The 19,231-nt window shown below is 41.5% G+C and overlaps 1 protein-coding gene across 1 annotated transcript in view; it reads left to right on the forward strand.

Annotated features, from left to right (window-relative positions):
* Nucleotides 1-19,231, forward strand: part of eys (eyes shut homolog) — a 250,415-nt gene that overhangs the window by 163,056 nt on the left and 68,128 nt on the right. Inside the window, exons 31-32 of the mRNA XM_079856231.1 lie at nucleotides 14,545-14,729; nucleotides 14,852-14,943. Coding sequence (XP_079712357.1) covers nucleotides 14,545-14,729; nucleotides 14,852-14,943 — 277 coding nt within the window. The remainder of the gene's footprint in view (nucleotides 1-14,544; nucleotides 14,730-14,851; nucleotides 14,944-19,231) is intronic.

Consider the following 19,231-nt stretch of genomic DNA (forward strand, 5'->3'; position numbering starts at 1 on the left):
ATTGTAACACCTTAAATATAAAACATTTATTTATTTTTAATTCATAATATTGAACTACTACATGTAAAATGAGAGCCCACATGATCACTTGAAAATAATAATTTAATTTCTTTAATGCATAAAGTACTATCACTGAATAGTTTGTCTTAATATGATACATATTATTTTAGTAGTCAGGAATAATTTGTATTTAAAGCCAACTTGAAACCTACATTGTAATTATCTGTAATTAGATCTTTTATTAGGTGGCAGACACTTTTTAATTCCCAATATCAGTTTTTATGGAAAATTTCTCATAAAATGAGATGGTCACACTGCCTTTTCTCTGTCAGAGAGAGGGCTCTACTTAGCATGCGCTGGGTTATTGTCACTCTTATTTGTGAGTTTACAATTGCCTTCACACTATATGATATCAATGACTACAATAACATACAGATACTTTACCACAGGCAACATCATGGCAGACAAAACATCCTTGAAATGTGTATTCCGCAAACATTTCCCAAATAACATACATTTTGCTTTGCTCTGTTCCTAAATTAGCTGGGAGCCCCTAAAGGTTAGTAAGATAAACACTTGCCATCTGTGGTATGTCTGATAATAACAGCTTTTTCCACATTTGTTCCACTAATGTTCTCTGAAGAGGCAATAGTTTGAACAAACTCAATTAGTTTTCGCTGGAAAAAATTACAGCTAATTAGAGACTATGTGCTATGGTTTATGATGTTTATTGAGTATGACACAAAATGCCCATTGGTAACAATGAATGAATTGTAAAGAGACAAAATGTCAGTGTGGCACATGAGGACTAAATTTCCACATCACTTAGGAAATTGAACCATCCTTGCCCAATTTCCTGACAATGGACGAATAAATGGATTCTGGAGGCTAAATTTGTCAGATCACTGAAGGTAATTTAGTGAAGCATAGTCTAAGCAAGTTATTTTAGAAGAAGAAATGCGCTTAAATTTCCCTAAAGCATGACTTTTCACTTTCTTTCTGAATTGATTTCAAATGAACTGCTGGCCCATAGCCGTTTTCAAAGTGTTTTCTCTTCTAAATACCACATTTCACAGCGTTAAAGAGTGGGAATGAGATGTCATTCTCTCAGTTACAGTTGATCTTTTAAATGCTGCACTGCTAGAAGAACATCTAAGATTGCCGCTATTCAAAGCAAACAGCAAAAAAATCAATAGGTCAGTTACAGGGCGAAAATAAAGGTAAATGTGTTTCTGGCAAATGTTGGGAGTGATTTTGACATTTAAGCTAGACGTTAAGGTAGTCCTGGGGGGCACAACACAATGAAATTAAACCTCTCCGCAGAATGAAAAATGTAGTAAACAGAGAAACTGCATTTGGATCTCTTGAGGGCACAGAAATGTGTATGGATATGACTGCATGAATGTTTGCTCTAAGATACCATCAGCACTAATTTCTTCAGCCACTACTGAGAAAGACAAAGTGTGTGTAAGTCAGTGCCCTTGGGGAATAGTGCAGTTAATTTTCCAAACATGCACTTTACAGAAATCAATTAATTTACAATGTGGAAGGCAAATGCTACAGACAGCTTTAAAGGTTTGCTTGGGCATCCATGAGAATTTTCCTCAAGTGCCCGAGAGGTACACTAGCTGAGTAATCGCTCTCCGATTGTCCAGACGGGGTGGAATTGAGGCCATTTTTTATGGAAGATAAAACTCATGGAAGCTGCTATAGTCCTAACTCAAAAATGGTGGGATAAATCTATCATCTCAAGTTGAACTCAGAAATCCATTTAGTCTTTGGAATGCACACACTCTTTTGATGGACAACTGGCTGGGATCGTTTTTTAAAAAATGGCAGATTGGACTGATACAAGGTAGCCAAAATCTAGAAAAAAGACATGCACATTTGTTTCAGTCTTTATAGTTAGACTTTATATGATGTTGTTTTGTTTTGTTTTTTGTTTTGTTATATATCCACATTAAAACTTTTCTGCCATTTTGAATTTTCCGAAACTTGACATGCATCCTCTAGAGACCCTCATGGCAAAAAGTTGTCAAAAGAATTTCGATCAGTGATTCACGCATGCGACGGGACGCCAAAACGTTCGAAGTAGGCAGGGCCACTTTCACTAAAATGGCTATAACTCTTGAACGCAATGAGATTTACCAAACTTGTTATGCTCATGTACGAGCTCATTCTGTGGTCACACAAAAAAACTGTGGCGATTCACCACTTTGTGGCGCTATGATATGAAAAAAACTTAAAAGCTGCTATTACTATGCAACCATTAGTCCAATTGACTTAAAGTGGCATGCAGTGACTTTGTCCAAGTTGCAATGATAGTTTTTGAGGACTTTTGTGTATTGCGAAAAACATGTTTGCCATCGGCCAATAAAGTCTGAGCACCAATTAGATCAGGAGGCCAATCAGATTGAAATTTGGTGGGCCTTTTTGATTCATGGCCTTTGAGGTCTGTGCGAAGTTTGAAAGAAAATGGCCACCAGGTGGTGCTATTGCGTTTTACCCCCTATATATCACGCAACGTATCATACATATACACAATATTCATTTTATATTTTGAATCTCTTCATTTTTAATGACTTTGCCTCAAGAACCACTGCTGTCAATCAAATCATTCGTTAAATATTTGAGATTTAAATATTTGAGATTGAGATTGTAGGTCGAGAGTTATCAAAATGTTGGCAAAAAGTTATCAAAAGAATCTTATATGGCCTATAATGAATAACATGTCTACATGTCATATTGTGTGCTCAAAGCAGAAACTTATCAAAACTGTGTATGTAAAAGTCATTTTGAAGAAACATGCTTAGTTTCATGAATTTCTGATGCTCAGAGGGCTCACAGTTAAGGCCCTTGCACACCGAGTCCGAAATTCGTATCCGAAATTTTCGCACGTTAAAATATAAATACGACCTCATGTTTTGTCAATCACGCTTGCACACTGCCTCCGAAACTTTAGTCCGTCATAAAAAAATTCGGATCAAGCATCATAGCAAGCATTTTGAATGGTGTTTTGACAATTCAGAGCTACCGAATCACGAATACGAAAAAACGCATACGAAAATTTCGGACTCAGTGTGCAAGGACCTTAAATTCTAAACTATCAGCCATTTCAACTGAAAGATGAAGGCTGTAACACTACTTCTGTCCACTAGAGCAGTTACACCAAGTACCACCTCAGAAAATATGTGGCTCTCCAAGTACCACCATAATAACCAATATGAAAATACAGTTAACTATTCAGCTACAGTAATGCACAGCTCAAAAATGAGGCAGTTTTATTTCTAATAAGAATATTTTCCACTTTAAACATTGTAGCATCTTTTGCAGCGATTTTTGTGTGAGCATATCAGTGAACACCCCTGACCACTCGGTGAGTTTCACGTCTTTGTAAACGAAAGTTTAATGCGTTTTAGGAAGGATTGTTCCAGTGCACCTATGCAGCCATTGTGGAGGTGGGGGGGGGAGCGAAAGAAACCGAAAATTCTCGGGCCAGCAGCATGTGTCCAAATTTTAATCTTAACCATTCTATTTCATCAGAAACGATCTGTAAACCGGGCTTTAAGTGTAAAATACCGAACTTGTCCTTTAAACTTGTCATGACTGAACAGACAGGAAACAGTTGCAGGTACTCAATAAGTGTTTAATATCTCGATAAGGTCAGAAACAGTACAGGAACAAATAAGGGCGGCGACTCAGGCTCGTGCAGGGACTATTCGATGGTCTGTGGTGCTCTGGTGCTGTGATAGTGCAGAATCCCGATCCCGGTGTTTGAGTGCGGTGAATCCAGTGACGAGGAACAAGACGGCGAGAAGACAAGGCAGGCGAACACAGACACGGCAAACTTCACGGGAACACAGACACGGCAACACAGGACCTCAACAAACAATCCGACACTGGAACAGAGAATGGTGTGAGTATATATAGGCAATGGGAATGAACAGCAGCTGTGAACAGTGATTGTGATGATGATGATCAGCTGGAGCGCTGACAGACACGTGAGCGGGACAACGCCCACTCACACATAAACACAACGACACGAGACAAGAAAGAAACAATGCATTCAACAACCGTGACAGTACCCCCTCCTCTAGGAACGCCTCACGGCGTTCCCAGACTCCCTTACCTGTCGATTGTAATCATCGATAAGAGAGTGATCCAGGATGTCACGAGCCGGAACCCAACTTCTCTCCTCCGGACCGTAACCTTCCCAGTCCACCAGGTACTGGAATCCGCGTCCCCTCCGCCTAGAGTCCATAATGCGACGGACCGAATAGGATGGTTCCCCATCTACGAGTCGCGGCGGTGGGGGAACCGGGGCAGGCGGATTAATGCGAGAAAAAAAAACGGGTTTAATTTTGGACACGTGGAATACCGGATGAATTCTCCTGTACACTGGAGGGAGGTTGAGGCGGACTGCCACCGGACTAACAATCTTGGTGACAGAAAACGGGCCAATGAATTTAGGAGCCAGTTTATTGGATACGGAGCGGAGCGGAATGTTCTTAGTAGAAAGCCACACTTTGGAACCGACGACATATACGGGAGGCCTAGACCGGTGGCGATCGGCTTTGGCCTTGGTGCGCGCCCGCACACGGAGGAGAGTCTCACGGGCTCTTGTCCATGTGCGGTGACACCTCTGGACGAAGGCGTGAGCGGAGGGGACCGCGACTTCGGATTCCAGACTAGGAAAGACCGGTGGCTGGTATCCTATACTACACTCAAAAGGAGATAGGCCCGTAGCTGACACTGGCAACGAATTGTGGGCGTACTCCACCATAGGCAGTTGCTGACTCCAGGAGGAAGGATTCCTGGCAGCCGTACATCGCAAGGTTCTCTCCAGGTCTTGGTTGGCTCTCTCAGTTTGACCATTGCTCTGAGGGTGAAACCCGGAAGACAGACTGACCGTCGCCCCCAGTAACTTACAAAACTCTCGCCAAAATTTGGACACAAATTGGGGACCCCTGTCGGAAACCACGTCTGTCGGGAGGCCATGTAACCGAAAGACGTGATTAACGACTGCAACCGCTGTCTCCTTGGCTGAGGGTAATTTGGGCAAGGGAACAAAGTGGGCTGCCTTCGAGAATCGGTCCACCACGGTTAAAACTACCGTGTTACCCTGGGAGGGTGGGAGGGCGGTAACAAAATCTAGAGCGATATGGGACCAGGGTCTCGAAGGCACCGACAGCGGTTGGAGTAACCCATCTGGGGGTCGATTGGAAGACTTACCAATAGCACAAACTGAGCAAGCCAAAACAAAATCGTGAACGTCGCGAGCCATAAGCGGCCACCAGAATCGTTGTCTGACCAAATAGAGGGTGCGACTAACTCCTGGATGACAGGCTAGACTAGAACAATGACCCCACCGAATAACGTCTGGACGTAGTTCCTCCGACACAAATAAGCGGTTCGGTGGGCACCGGATCGGAGGCGTTACCCCTTCTAGAGCCTTCTTGACTCTCGATTCGACCTCCCAAGTGAGCGTAGAGATAATTAGGGTCTCAGGAAAAATACGCTCGGGAGTAGGTGCGTGTTCGGATCGATCAAAAATACGCGACAAAGAATCGGGTTTGATGTTCTTGGAACCCGGACGATACGAGAGGGTAAAATCAAATCGGCCGAAAAAAAGTGCCCACCGCGCCTGCCTGGAGTTCAACCTTTTAGCGGATCTAATGTACTCCAGATTCTTATGATCCGTCCAGACGATAAAGGGTACCCCGGACCCTTCTAACCAATGACGCCATTCTTCCAAGGCTAACTTGACCGCCAACAACTCCCTGTTGCCAATGTCGTAATTTTGTTCAGCTGGTGATAAGCGATGGGATAAAAACGCGCATGGATGCATCTTGTTGTCTGAAGGTGAGCGTTGTGAAAGAACTGCGCCTACCCCCACCTCTGACGCGTCGACCTCCACCACAAACTGACGTGAGGAATCAGGGGCGATTAAGATGGGAGCCGAAACAAAGCGGCTCTTGAGGTTGGAAAAAGCAGTCTCGGCTGCTTCCGACCACCTGAACGCAGTTCTGGGGGAGGTCAAGGCAGTCAGAGGTGCGGCTAGTTGGCTAAAGTTGCGAATAAAACGCCGGTAGAAATTGGCGAACCCCAGAAACCTCTGTAGGGCCTTACGGGAATCTGGGTTTGGCCACTCTACCACAGCCTTAACTTTGTCAGGATCCATACGCATACCCTCAGCCGACACGATGTGTCCTAAGAAAGGGACCGACTGTGCATGAAAAGCGCATTTCTCCGCCTTGACAAAAAGCCCATTCTCTAGCAACCTTTGGAGAACTCGTCGGACGTGCTGCACGTGTTCCTGGAGAGACGAGGAAAAAATCAGAATGTCATCCAGGTAAACATAAATAAACTGATCGATCATGTCTCGCAGCACGTCATTGACGAGTGCTTGGAAGACTGCGGGACTGTTGGACAAACCGAAAGGCATGACCAAGTATTCAAAGTGCCCCCTAGGGGTGTTGAAGGCAGTCTTCCACTCATCCCCCTTCCTGATACGAACCAAATGATAAGCATTACGTAAGTCCAATTTTGTGAAGATGGATGCTCCCTGCAACCTCTCGAAGGCTGAAGACATCAACGGCAAAGGATAAGTATTCTTTACCGTGATGTTGTTCAGCCCCCGGTAATCAATACAAGGTCGCAGCGATCCATCCTTCTTCCCCACAAAAAAGAACCCCGCCCCCGCTGGAGATGAGGAAGGTTGGATGAACCCGGATGCTAGAGAATCAGAAATATATTTCTCCATAGCCTCCCTCTCCGGAACCGAGAGTGAATAAATCTTGCCTTTAGGCGGAGACTTACCTGACAGTAAATCTATAGCACAGTCGTAGGGACGGTGCGGAGGAAGAGAAGCAGCCCTTGACTTACTGAACACTTCCCTCAGGTCACGGTACTCGCGGGCACGTTTGATAAATCCACTGCTTCCTCCTGCAATACAGGAACAGAGACAACAGAACAGGCAGACACAAGACAAGAACTATGACATTCAGTGCTCCAGGCTGATATGGTTCTTTGTTTCCAGTCAATGCGGGGGTTGTGTTGATTGAGCCAGGGGTGACCCAATACAATGGGGGTGTGATGGGAGTCCGTGATGTAGAATGATATTGTCTCTGCGTGATTCCCTGAGATGATGAGTGTAATGTTCTCGGTGGCCTGGGAGATGGTGGGTAGTGACTGTCCGTTGAGTGCATGTACGGTGATTCTCTGGGGGAGTGTTCTGAGTGGGACTTGAAGCTGTAGTGCAAAGGTGCGATCCATAAAATTACCTTCGGCCCCGGAGTCCACCAGTGCGGTGCAGTGATGATCGTGGACAGACCATCTAAGTCTTCCCGGGAGGATGGTGGATGTAGATGAGGACTTTTCGGCGGAAATCCCACCCGATAGTAGCCTCATGCTTACTATCGGGCTTGGCCTTTTACCGGGCAGTTGTTGGCAAAGTGTCCCGCTCCCCCGCAGTACAGGCAAAGGCCAAGGGATCTCCGCCTCTCCCTCTCCTCCCGGGAAAGCCGAGCTCGACCCACCTGCATAGGCTCGGGATCGGAGGGACCGACCGCGTCCATGCCGCTGGACCGCTGATGTTCCACCCCCCCACGAGGCAGGCTGGGTGGAGCGCGTGGTCCGACCCGGGCTAGTCGGGCGCCCACCCTCAGAGCCAGATCGATAAGTCCATTCAGTGAGGGGGGTAGGTCCAGGGCGTAGATCTCCCTCTGGACGCGGTCGGCCAGCCCATGCAGGAACCTATCCCACTGCGCTTCCTCGTTCCAGCGACACTCGGCCGCCAGGGTCTTAAACTCAATGGCATAATCAGAAACCGATCGATCTTGCTGACGTAGATCTGATAAGACCCTGGCAGCCTCTCTCCCCGCGACCGCGCGGTCGAAAACTCTCCTCATCTCCGAGGAGAGCTCCTGGAACGAGGAACAGCATGGTTCTTGATTTTCCCACACCGCCGTCCCCCATAGTGCCGCTCTCCCAGTCAGTAGCGTCAGAACGAATGCCACCTTCGTCTCCTCTCTCTCGAATGTCCGTGGCTGGAGAGCAAAATGCATGCCGCATCGAGTCAAAAACGGCCGGCAAAAGTTAGGCTCACCAGAGTAAGGCTCAGGAGTCGGAAGGCGTGGTTCCGACTGGGAGGCGGGCATCGGTGGTGTGGGAGGGACGGGCGGTGCGGCTGGCGCAGCGGGAGGTTGCAGCTGTTGAAAACGCTGGGTCAGCTCGGACACCTGCGTGACGAGAGCCTGAATCGCGCGCGCCGCATCCCCTTGATGACGGTCCTGAGCGTCCATCCTTTGAATACTTGCACGAACAAAGTCATCCATAGTTGCTGCGGCGCCACCTGCTGCTTCCATCAACTGGTCGGATTGTTCTGTCATGACTGAACAGACAGGAAACAGTTGCAGGTACTCAATAAGTGTTTAATATCTCGATAAGGTCAGAAACAGTACAGGAACAAATAAGGGCGGCGACTCAGGCTCGTGCAGGGACTATTCGATGGTCTGTGGTGCTCTGGTGCTGTGATAGTGCATAATCCCGATCCCGGTGTTTGAGTGCGGTGAATCCAGTGACGAGGAACAAGACGGCGAGAAGACAAGGCAGGCGAACACAGACACGGCAAACTTCACGGGAACACAGACACGGCAACACAGGACCTCAACAAACAATCCGACACTGGAACAGAGAATGGTGTGAGTATATATAGGCAATGGGAATGAACAGCAGCTGTGAACAGTGATTGTGATGATGATGATCAGCTGGAGCGCTGACAGACACGTGAGCGGGACAACGCCCACTCACACATAAACACAACGACACGAGACAAGAAAGAAACAATGCATTCAACAACCGTGACAAAACTGACAGTGCCCCTACAGGAAGTTAAATTAGAGTGACAGGACAAGAAATTTACTGAACTCAAAAGTTTAATATGATGAAATATCTATCTATCTCTATCTCTGTTTGTTTGTCCGTCTATCAATGCCAAGCAAACATTTTTACTTTACCTTGACAGTATGTTCTTTTCTAGTTATAGAAAATATTTTTCATATTGAATTTCATTTATATTGAATTTAATATGCATTCAAATTCCATTTGAAATTCTGCATGATTGCTACTACAATTTGAAATCAATTTAAATTCTGGAATTGTGTCTGAATTTAAAAAGGCCTTCTTAATTCAATTCTAAATGGTGCACAATCATTGTTTTTATCCTTTCCTTTCCTTTCCTTTCCTTTCCTGCAAAACCTGATTTCACCAAGTGCAGCATGTTCCTGGATCAACACCTTTGTTGATTTTGGAGCAACATTCCTATCAACCAATCAGATTTGAGGGACAAGTTTACAGTTTATGTCAAGTTTAGGCTTACAACCAGGGTTAGGTGCTTCTCCATCAGTGTTATTTATCATTTCCCTCTGATTTTAGGGATAAGTTATGGGTATGGTTAGGTTTAGGGGTAGGGATATGGTTAGGATTAAATGTTCACAACAACAAAATATTTTGACCCAGGAACACGTCTAACTCAGCAAAATCAGGACGTGCTCCTTTCCGATGCACATGTATGACATATCCTATACTGGGCTCATTCAAATGATTCAAAATGTTGCTCACAGTAAATGGGCAAAGTTTTTAAACATAGTCCAGTTCTTATGTTGTTGTTTTGTCGTTTGTCGTTCATTGCCCTACATTGGTCTCACACTATAATAAATTAGAAACAGTTTGCTACACAATCATTTTATTTTAATTATTCCGGTGTTTCAGAAGGAACATATACTGTAACTTTCAGATAGGCCAACAAACTCTCATCGATATGTCTATCTAGGTCGCTCTCTAAAAACGTCTTTTGCCCTAGGTGCAGCTATAAATAGATTAGCCAGGAACTTGCATGATACCTCTGCTCTCTCTTTCTGCTGTCCTCTCCTCCTCCTCTGCATTCCCAGTTTACTGGGAATAGAATCTATTCCAGATAGAAACAAAAGAAGATAGTTTGAAATTCCTCTTTGATATCTTGAATTCAGTCTGTGGCAGTCGGGTCATGCTGGTTTGGACATATAACTTCACATGCAACGATTGAACAAATAGTTGATGCAACACTTGTGGTGATGCAAAGAATCTGTGACGCATTTGGGAGTTCATTTGTGTGTCCATCATAGGGAAGAGAAAAAATATAATATTTCTGCTTTTGTGACAAAACTCATTACTTTAGTATGAGCAAAAAATATATAAAAACATAATAAATTGGCACACAGTTAATTCTCATTGCAATTTTGGCATTCGAGAGGAATGCAGGGTTTTTTTTGTCAAGCTCCTATATGAAATGAAGTTCAGATGTGCTCGCTTCATGTGATCTGTCATTGCATGTTGATGTCAGGCAAACTGAAGAGGTTGAATTCTCATAGGTTTATATGTATGGGGCGATGAGTAACGTGGTATGCAGGCAGGGCATAAATCAGATGACAATAAAGGAAAATGATCATTAATTTATTTGCATAACTAGCATTGAATTATTCATCATGGTTTCAATCTGCTCAATCTGTATCTCATTAACATGACTTATGAGGCTTATAAATCTGAAAGTTTTATGATGTCTGTTTTATTTTCTTGTGGGCACCTTGCACATTTGTGTGTGTGTTTTACTCCTATAATTAGAGAGTGTACTAAATATGTTTGTGAAGTATTAGATATGTGTATGAAATTGTGACTATAATATTGATATCTGATTGTAAAATCCATTAATTAATTGTATGAATGACTTTAGTACAATTAGAAGTAACACTTCTACACATTGATCCTTTTTTGCTCATTTTATAGTTTATCAGGTAACAATCCTGATCGCATAGGAAAACAAGCCCACCTCATAATTTGAGGTATAATTTCTGCCTGTTGTACAAATTGTGGAGTTATGTGCCAAGATGTACAGTAGATCTCTAATGTTTGTTACTAATGTGTAAAAGAAGCTGTTGATTATGTTGGAAAATGGTGCATAAGTGCAAAGTTAGTTTTGCATTTGTATGTATTTCATACTTTCCTCTATAGATTTAATGGATGCGCTTTCCATTCATACATTAAACAGCACTATTTTTGAATGGCCGTAAGGAAAACGCTGATCTTTTTCGCGCGCACACTCTCTCTCTTGTTTTCCCTTTACAGAGATCTATATTTATACATCCCATAATAGTGTTCATCAGCACAGCTGGCAGCGATCCAGCAGAGTCAGCATTTCACAAGCATTAGCAATAACTAGCCTCAAAGTGTTTGCGGACTTATTTTATCCACCGAGTTTTGTGTTAGATATTTCCTGTAGTGTGTCTTTCATAGCTCTCTCTGTCGATAATAACCGCTGAATGAGCTCGAAATCACCTGTCCCTATTGACCGTTTTGAACGATTCGAATGTTAAAGAACCCGCCAGAGAAGATTGTGTGCCAACCACGTGGAGAAGTTAGTGGCTGAAATGCAGATTTCAAAAAGGGATCTGGAGTTAACGGCTAATGAGGTGAGAGTTTGCCTCCCAGCAGCAATCACGGACTGCGTGAAAGCCTTATATCAGTCCAAACAAGCATCTCAAATTAATGAATGGCTCAGTCTCAGAGGGGTAATTTTCCATCATCAGCGCTGGTAAACCTGCCTGGAATGCCAGGGGAGGGAGAAGGTAGACGCTCCGTAGTCACCCTGCATTCATCCTCATTAATCAGAGATCACAGCCCCTGGTTTCCCGATAAGTCTCCATTCTTTCAGTCACAGGCCTCACTCTGAGATATTTGTCCTTTTATGGAGTGCAGGACTTAGCAGACGCAAGGGGATTTTTCTACAAGCTACTTAATCGGCAAAGTGCCCCAGAGACCTTCAGCGGCAGATCAAAAGATTTCTGCATTAAAAAGATTTAAAGTCAAGCAAATATTGATAAAGGCTTCATCTGCTGTAGGTCCATTAATCGTGACAGCAATCGCCAAATGCACGCTTCTGTTTTGTAGCCTAGCATCGGTCAATCACATGGAGGGAGGAACACCGCAGGCAAGTCCGCATTATTGAGCGATTCATTGCAAAATACCCAGAGGCGAGACCTTTTCGTAGGAACTATTTGAGATTGAAGGGCATTAATTCCAGACCAACGCTAATGCTCTGGTCAAATTGCTCAAGTCAGAGCCGGTCTTTTAAGTTTGTCCGCATCACTACCCTAAATGATCTCAAAGAGGCTGGAAGTCTCTGAAAATGTCCCATAATTGCCAACTGATATGGATGACAGAGAGCAGGATATCGTGGCTTAAAATGAGGCATGTAATAAGCTGGTGTAATTTTTCTCAGACAGTCCCTCACTCTCTTTGCGAGGAGAATTTATGTGCCTTTCTTGGAAAACCATATGCTATTGCAAGTATCATGTGGGTTGCTGTTCATTTCTGCTAAAAACCCCTCATTGTACAGGGCTGAAGTTTCTCAAGCTGACAGAAAGAGGTTTACGCAGTAAAGAGATCATCTTAGACCTTCTCTTAGAAAGCTACTCTCATGTACGATGCACTTGCTGAAAGAAAAATAGGCCCTTTTTAGCTTTATCAGCTCTTTCGTTACAAAATACGATACAGTAAATGCTAACTGCCATGTTTCTGTGCTTTTTAGCTACCAACCATGTAGCGCTTCCTTTGAAATGTTAAACATATAATGCTTTTAGATTTCATTAAGGATTAGAGATTGTTATTTTCTGCCACGTCTAAACATGATAGATGCACGGTAAGGACATTTCGAGGTGAACATCAGTGGCTTCAGAGGATCCACTGACGGCAGTAAAACATTAGACGAGTGGCCCTTTCCTTCCACTAATTGGAATAGACTTCCTCTGGAGAGTTATTCTTCTGTCCCCCCCAATTAAAGGCGATCTAAAAACTGCCTTTTTAAATGTACCAAGTCATGGCAGGTAATGGGTCACTCTTAGCTTTGATCACACTCCTGCGAGAGAAAGGAGCTACTGTACCAGGCGCAGTTAGCATAAAAGACCTTTAAAATGAAAGACGGGGATCTTACAGCCACCTGTTTTATGGGCCCTCAGATTTTTGAAAGCCAAATGAAAGCACAGTATAGCTCTAATTAAAAAAAAAAAAAACCTTTCATCAAATGTGGAAAATCTTTCTCTGAGATCGTTTGAACTTTTGTAGACTGTAAAAATTTTAATTATAACATCTTCATCCATATAACGGATACTCATAATGATTTCTGTTTGCCAACGTTTCAGCAAGATTTTCTGTGAATGTAAATTCAAAGTGGTTAAAAAAAAGTGCAATGAACTTATTACTGCAAAATTGCATTGGTGGCAACACTGTGAATTGACTTAAATATTTTAGTTTGGGTTCTATATTTATTTTATTGCTTTTTGTGTTATATCTCCTTTGATTTCTTTAATGGTTATGATGTTCTGTGTGTGCGTGCGTGCGTGCGTGCGTGCGTGTGTGTGTGTATTTGTACATGTTCCAGAATCTGTTTGTACTGATTATATAGGATACAAATTTGGCGATATGCGACAGTAGCTATATTTAGAATTTTATTTTTACTGCTTATATGGATGTATTGCAGTATGACTATATACATTTTTAAAAATCCCACTGGAAATGGAAGGTCAGGAAAGGGAACATTGCATTGTGGGAAACCATAAAAATAACAACATATACACTGTTCATACTGCATACTGCAAAAATACTATTAGTGGTATTAGTTTTATGTTAGCTTTAAGTCCCTGTTAAAAATAAAATACTCATTGCTTATTCTTTCTGCTCAGAGCTAAACATTATTATAATTAGCAGCATTAACATATTCATAGTTTTAAGAGCACTGTGATCCTTTGTAACCCTGAAATATTAAAAACTGGTAGAACAATACAGGCTTAATTGAGAAATATTGGCACATTGTGGGGAATTTAATGTGGAGGGTATCAATTCTTTGGTTTCTAGTGTTCATAATGTGTTACTCATATGCTTTCTTCAGTTTTAATTAAAAAGGGATAGTGGCAGAATGAAATACGGACAGTAAAATGTTAAAATATTCAAAAAATTATTATAAATAACTGTCACAAAAGTTTCTCTTCCATGCAAGACTTAATTTATATTCCTGTTTTTCCAGTTTATTCAGGTTTTATTCATTATTTTTATTCAGATTCTCCATTCTTATTGACTCATGTTCTCATACAGTTTCTTATTTCACAATACAGTACTGAATATTAATAAGCATTGCCCACTTTTTATTTGTAGTGACATGATAACAGAGGTTCTGTGATATTTATTCTCATTATAATTCACCGTTGGGTAAGGCTACATTTTCATGTATGCAGGATGTAATATTATTGTATTATATATAATGCAACTCTATATATAATTATGAAAAAAGTTGTTTTTGTTTACGAACACCCATAATGAAATAAATAATTTGATATCAATGCAAATTTTGGCTTTGTACAGCCAACACACATCCACACGTCGACTTTTACTTTACACTGTTCAAGTTGAGAAAAACTATGCTGACACTGTTTAACTGCCTACATTTCTCTCCTACAGATATTAGTTTTGGGAGATATTCTGGGAAATCCTTTTTGGAGTTTGAGGGCATTGAAATTGGTGCTACACTCAGTGTCACAATGAGATTCCAGACTGAATCCATGTACGGAACGCTGCTGTATGTGACCAGTGCCAAAAAAGGTGTCTTCTTCATCAAACTCTACATTTCCAATGGAACGCTTCAGGTAAAACTGCGTATGCATATACATTGCATGACATACATGTCATTACCATTACAAATAATGGATCAAAGAATGGGATGAAGAATAATTAAATGGAACTAACCCACATTACCCACACTCTCCAGTACGACTTTTCTTGCAATCAAAATGAGGGAGTTCAGCGGATCAATACAGCACAGCAGGTTGCTGATGGAAATGAGCATGTGGTGCATTTGAGGTAAGAGAATTTGTCCTCCATTATCCAAATAGTTTGAGATCATAGAGGTTAAAAATGAATCAGATGTCTACCTTGTGTAATGGACATGGAAAAAGTTAATTAACTGGAAACAGATGGTCAGTAACGTAGAGGTAGCCTTTCTTAGAAATAATTTGATTTAAAGTAAAGCTCTATTCATAGTCAGTCATGATTTATTTATTCTCCAAGAAAAAGTGTCCAATAACAGGGCGACTGACATGTGGCAGCCGATTAAATGGCTTTGAGATCATTGGTACAGGTAAAATACGCATTATATTATTCATTTACATGATGAGTATTTCTCTCCAGCTCTTATTTGTTCAACTCTGTAATGGGTGCAGTCTAACCCCAGATTTGCTAGTTCTGGGTATTTGGACTGAGAGCTGAAAAATTGCTGAAAGGTTTTTGATGTTCAAAAGCACAATTCATACAGGTCCATTAGATTTGTTTCTTTTCATCCGCTTCAGCAGAAAGTGAAATGCATGGTCACACAGTCATTGAAAGATTTCATCAGATTTTGAGTTTCTGAGAGACAGCACAGCCTCTTCACATCCTGACGCTTTAGCCAGCTCCCGATCTTGAGTGCGTCAGCCTGTTTATGTCTGTTTTTCATAGAGATTTTGAAAAGCTTCCAAGATACACCAGCTGCACAAATCAGTCATTACTTTTGTGCCAACTAGCAAAAGACTTGCTGAAAGAGTATTGTCAAAAGAAAAGAAAAAATCAGGATTGAGAGACCATCTCTTAAAATGGGGTCATATTGTTAAAATCAAAGTTTCCTTGATCTTTTGAAATAGAGTTTGTTGTACTAGGACATCATGGAACTTCAACATCATGGAATGAAGTCATTTTAAGCGACCCATTTCAGTAGTCTCAAAGTGAATTTTTAAAGGCTCCCTGATATGATTCAGGTATTCATATTTATATATTCATTCATCCATTAAGATTTTATTTATTTTAGTGACACACAATTGAATTGATAGACTATAGCTAGCGATTTGCTTGCAGTAGCACATTTTACTATCTTAAATGCTAAGATTTACTTGCTCCTTCAGTCAAAACAGTTGAAAGTATTTGAATCAGTCCACAGCCTAACAAAATGCTCCACTCTTCTCCACAATGGTAACCCACTGTAATTTAAATGGTTCAAATAATTCCAATGTAATTGAACATTAAACACAATTACACACTATCAATTCTTCCCCTTTTCTCATTTTCTCAAAAAAACAAATAAACATAAAATAGCACTTAATTTTAACATTTATTCTCTCTTAATTCAACCATATGCAAAGCATGCTGGGAACTAACAAGCACTGCCCAGGTTTAATTAAGCAATTTGAACAAGCAGCAAAAGTCATTTTTTTCAGTGTTGAGCTGAATTTTTTCATTGTGCTTATTCACTAACCAGGGGCATGTTCAAGTTCAAAACGGTGTGCAACGTTTTGCTACGGTTTCCGGGTTGAACGTCATGTTTCCTGGAAACGGCGTGCACCAGTGTGCAACGGGGTTTGAGATACGTTTTCTCTTGTTTGGTGGGTGTGTCAGAACTGCAGTCCAATCAGCAGCAACATGTATATAAAGCACGTGGTATTAAAGTGAACTCGCACAATGGGTTCAAGGAAAGTAATTTACAAATGTGTTCGATGCAGCTCGTATACGCAACAACTGAGGATATTAGAAGACACGTCTGTAGTAAGTTTTATTGTAAAAATATAGGATATCAACATAATGATGTAGTTGTTTATATTTTTAGCTTCATTGCAAGTGTATGACATTTGGTATAGAAATAAACAATGTAATTAAGTGCTTTTCCTAAAAATGAGAAAGAAAATACAGGGTATTAAAACAGTATGAACTACAAATAAAGTCAGTATGTGAGGCTAAATAGATGTGTTTTTGTCTGAATTAGGTAAGATGTGTGCTTCCATTTCAGTTTCCACAAATCCCTTCACTCGATTGGGATGTTCTCTTTTGTTCTGGGCGGCAAGTGCAGTAAATGTAACATCGGGCATATTTTGTAGTATTAAACACATATTTATACCGACTTCATCAGGCTCCTAAAATTCTTCACAAAGAACACAAAGAATGGCCTTCTCAGCTGCCATAGTTGCAACTCTTGCGTCATCAGAACAGTGTGTTCAACGCATCACCGTTTCTGTTTAAAAAACGTTGTGCAACGTTTTGTCGGGGCTGAACGCAGCCCAGGTGTTAAATGAGGTAGCTCTTAGTATTTAAAGTAATATTCCGGATTTTTATTTATCTATCCTTACATTTCAAAAAAGGTTATGAAGGCACTTACAATGGAATTAAATAGGCCAATTTTGGAGGATTTGAAATCAAGCTTTTAGGCATGAGGTTTTAGGCTCTGCATTGTCATGGCAACAAAGTTGTAAAATTGCCTATAACTTTACACAGAAAAGGCTTTTTTTTACACTTAATACATATTAACATGTGAATTGTCTTAAAAGTTCTGAACTTAAGACTATTATATTCTACGTATCAGGAAATAAATAGACTTTATTAGTCATTAGTTTTAACATTGAAGTTTTTTAACAATTTTATGTGTCTTTTGTGGCATTGTGTTGAATTTCTTAACCAAACTTGTACAGTGTGAAACAATGCGGTGTTGGAATGTTAAAGCTAGATGTTTAGCAACAGACAACCAATCGCGTACATATTTGCGTGCTTTATACAGTCACGGAAACACTGCACATTGTAAATAAACAGTAAATTCAGCATTTGAGAGGAAAGATGTCAAATGCTGAGAGAAAACACGAGAATTTGAGTGAAAAAGAGACATTTCATTCTTACCTTTAATCCAAAGTATCCATTCAGTATAAACTCGATAGTACAGTCAGCAATACAAGGATGCGCAATGCTAGAGATTTAACAGTTTGCATGCTGCGTTCATCCAATCAATGACACTGACCCTGCAAATATGCAAATAAGAACATTAACCCAGGGTTTAGGAATGTACAAGCTTATAAATACCCAGGATTAATTGTTAACCCCAAGTAAATTATGAGCAGTGTGAAATGTGAAGCAGCATAGCCCCGGATTCAGTATACCCGGGGTTTAGAATGACCCAGCTATTTCATGTGAAAGCCCTATTGTGGGTCATGATAAGCTCGATTCAAATTAAAGCTCATGAACCGAATATAATTCTGAATTTTGCACAACCGTGGTAAAGAGGGCGTTTAGAAATCTGGGTTACACTTTATTTTGATGGTCCCCTTTAACACACTCTGTTGACTATATTCTCTCTTAGTTGGGTATTAGTTGAGTGTTAGTAGACTGTTAGGGTTAGTAGAAAAAAAGGTTAGGGTTAGTACAGTACGTTGACATGTACTTGCAAATTTACTTATACTAAATGTCTGTTGGGGGATCATCAAAATAAAGTGTTAGCAGATATTCAGTAGACTAATACTCTACTACTAATACTCTAATAAGAGTTAGTTGGCATGTAGGTGCAACGTTCCATATAGTCAACAGAATATCAAAAGTGGACCATCAAAATAAAGTGTTACCGAATTCTTAAAGGCACAAAAAAAGACTGAGAGTCTCAGAGAGGGTGAAAAATGGTCATGTAAAATTCAGTAACAACCGTTTTTTGTGCACAAAACAATGTAGGTGGACCACAGGGAAAAAGATTAAAAAAAAAAAAAGGTTCAGTGCAGTGCTTTAAGTTTCACTCCCTTATTCATGTCTCACATGACCAAGTGGAAGCGTGAAACAGTTTAAAGGACCGTGCTGTGCTTTATTGTTGCATTTAAAGCAATTTCTAAGTGAAAGGAGCATTCTCTGTGTGTCCTGCTGGGGAACTGTCTTCTCAAAGACTCAATGGGACCAGTGGCTCTCTGGCGAGATGCCAGGCTGCTCTGGTGGAGCTCTTCTAAATTAACAGTTTCTCCGGCTGCTCCGGAGGGAGGACGTCCAGGGCCTGGTGGTCTGTCGTCCTCAGGTGTGGAGCAAAGCTAGAGGAAAAACTCCACAGCCTGTGAATTACAGGCTTAACAAATCAGTCAAGATTGGCTTCTCTGAACCTCAGGGAAGAGGGAGACGGATATCAAGGCTGGGGGGGGGCGGGGGGGGGGGGATACTGCTATTATGAGCTGAGCATCTGTAGGCCAATCCTCCAGCTGCACATAGTTATCCCAGAATCCACACTGAGGTAATTATCTTTCCTCCCCTGTTGTTTGGAAGGGCAGAATAAGCTTTGGAAAACTCCCAAGGCTTGGGTACATCTCCGGAACAGTCTGTCCGAGACACA

The sequence above is a fragment of the Squalius cephalus genome (genome assembly GCF_949319135.1).
Source record: "Squalius cephalus genome assembly, chromosome: 21".
NCBI lineage: Eukaryota > Metazoa > Chordata > Actinopteri > Cypriniformes > Leuciscidae > Squalius > Squalius cephalus.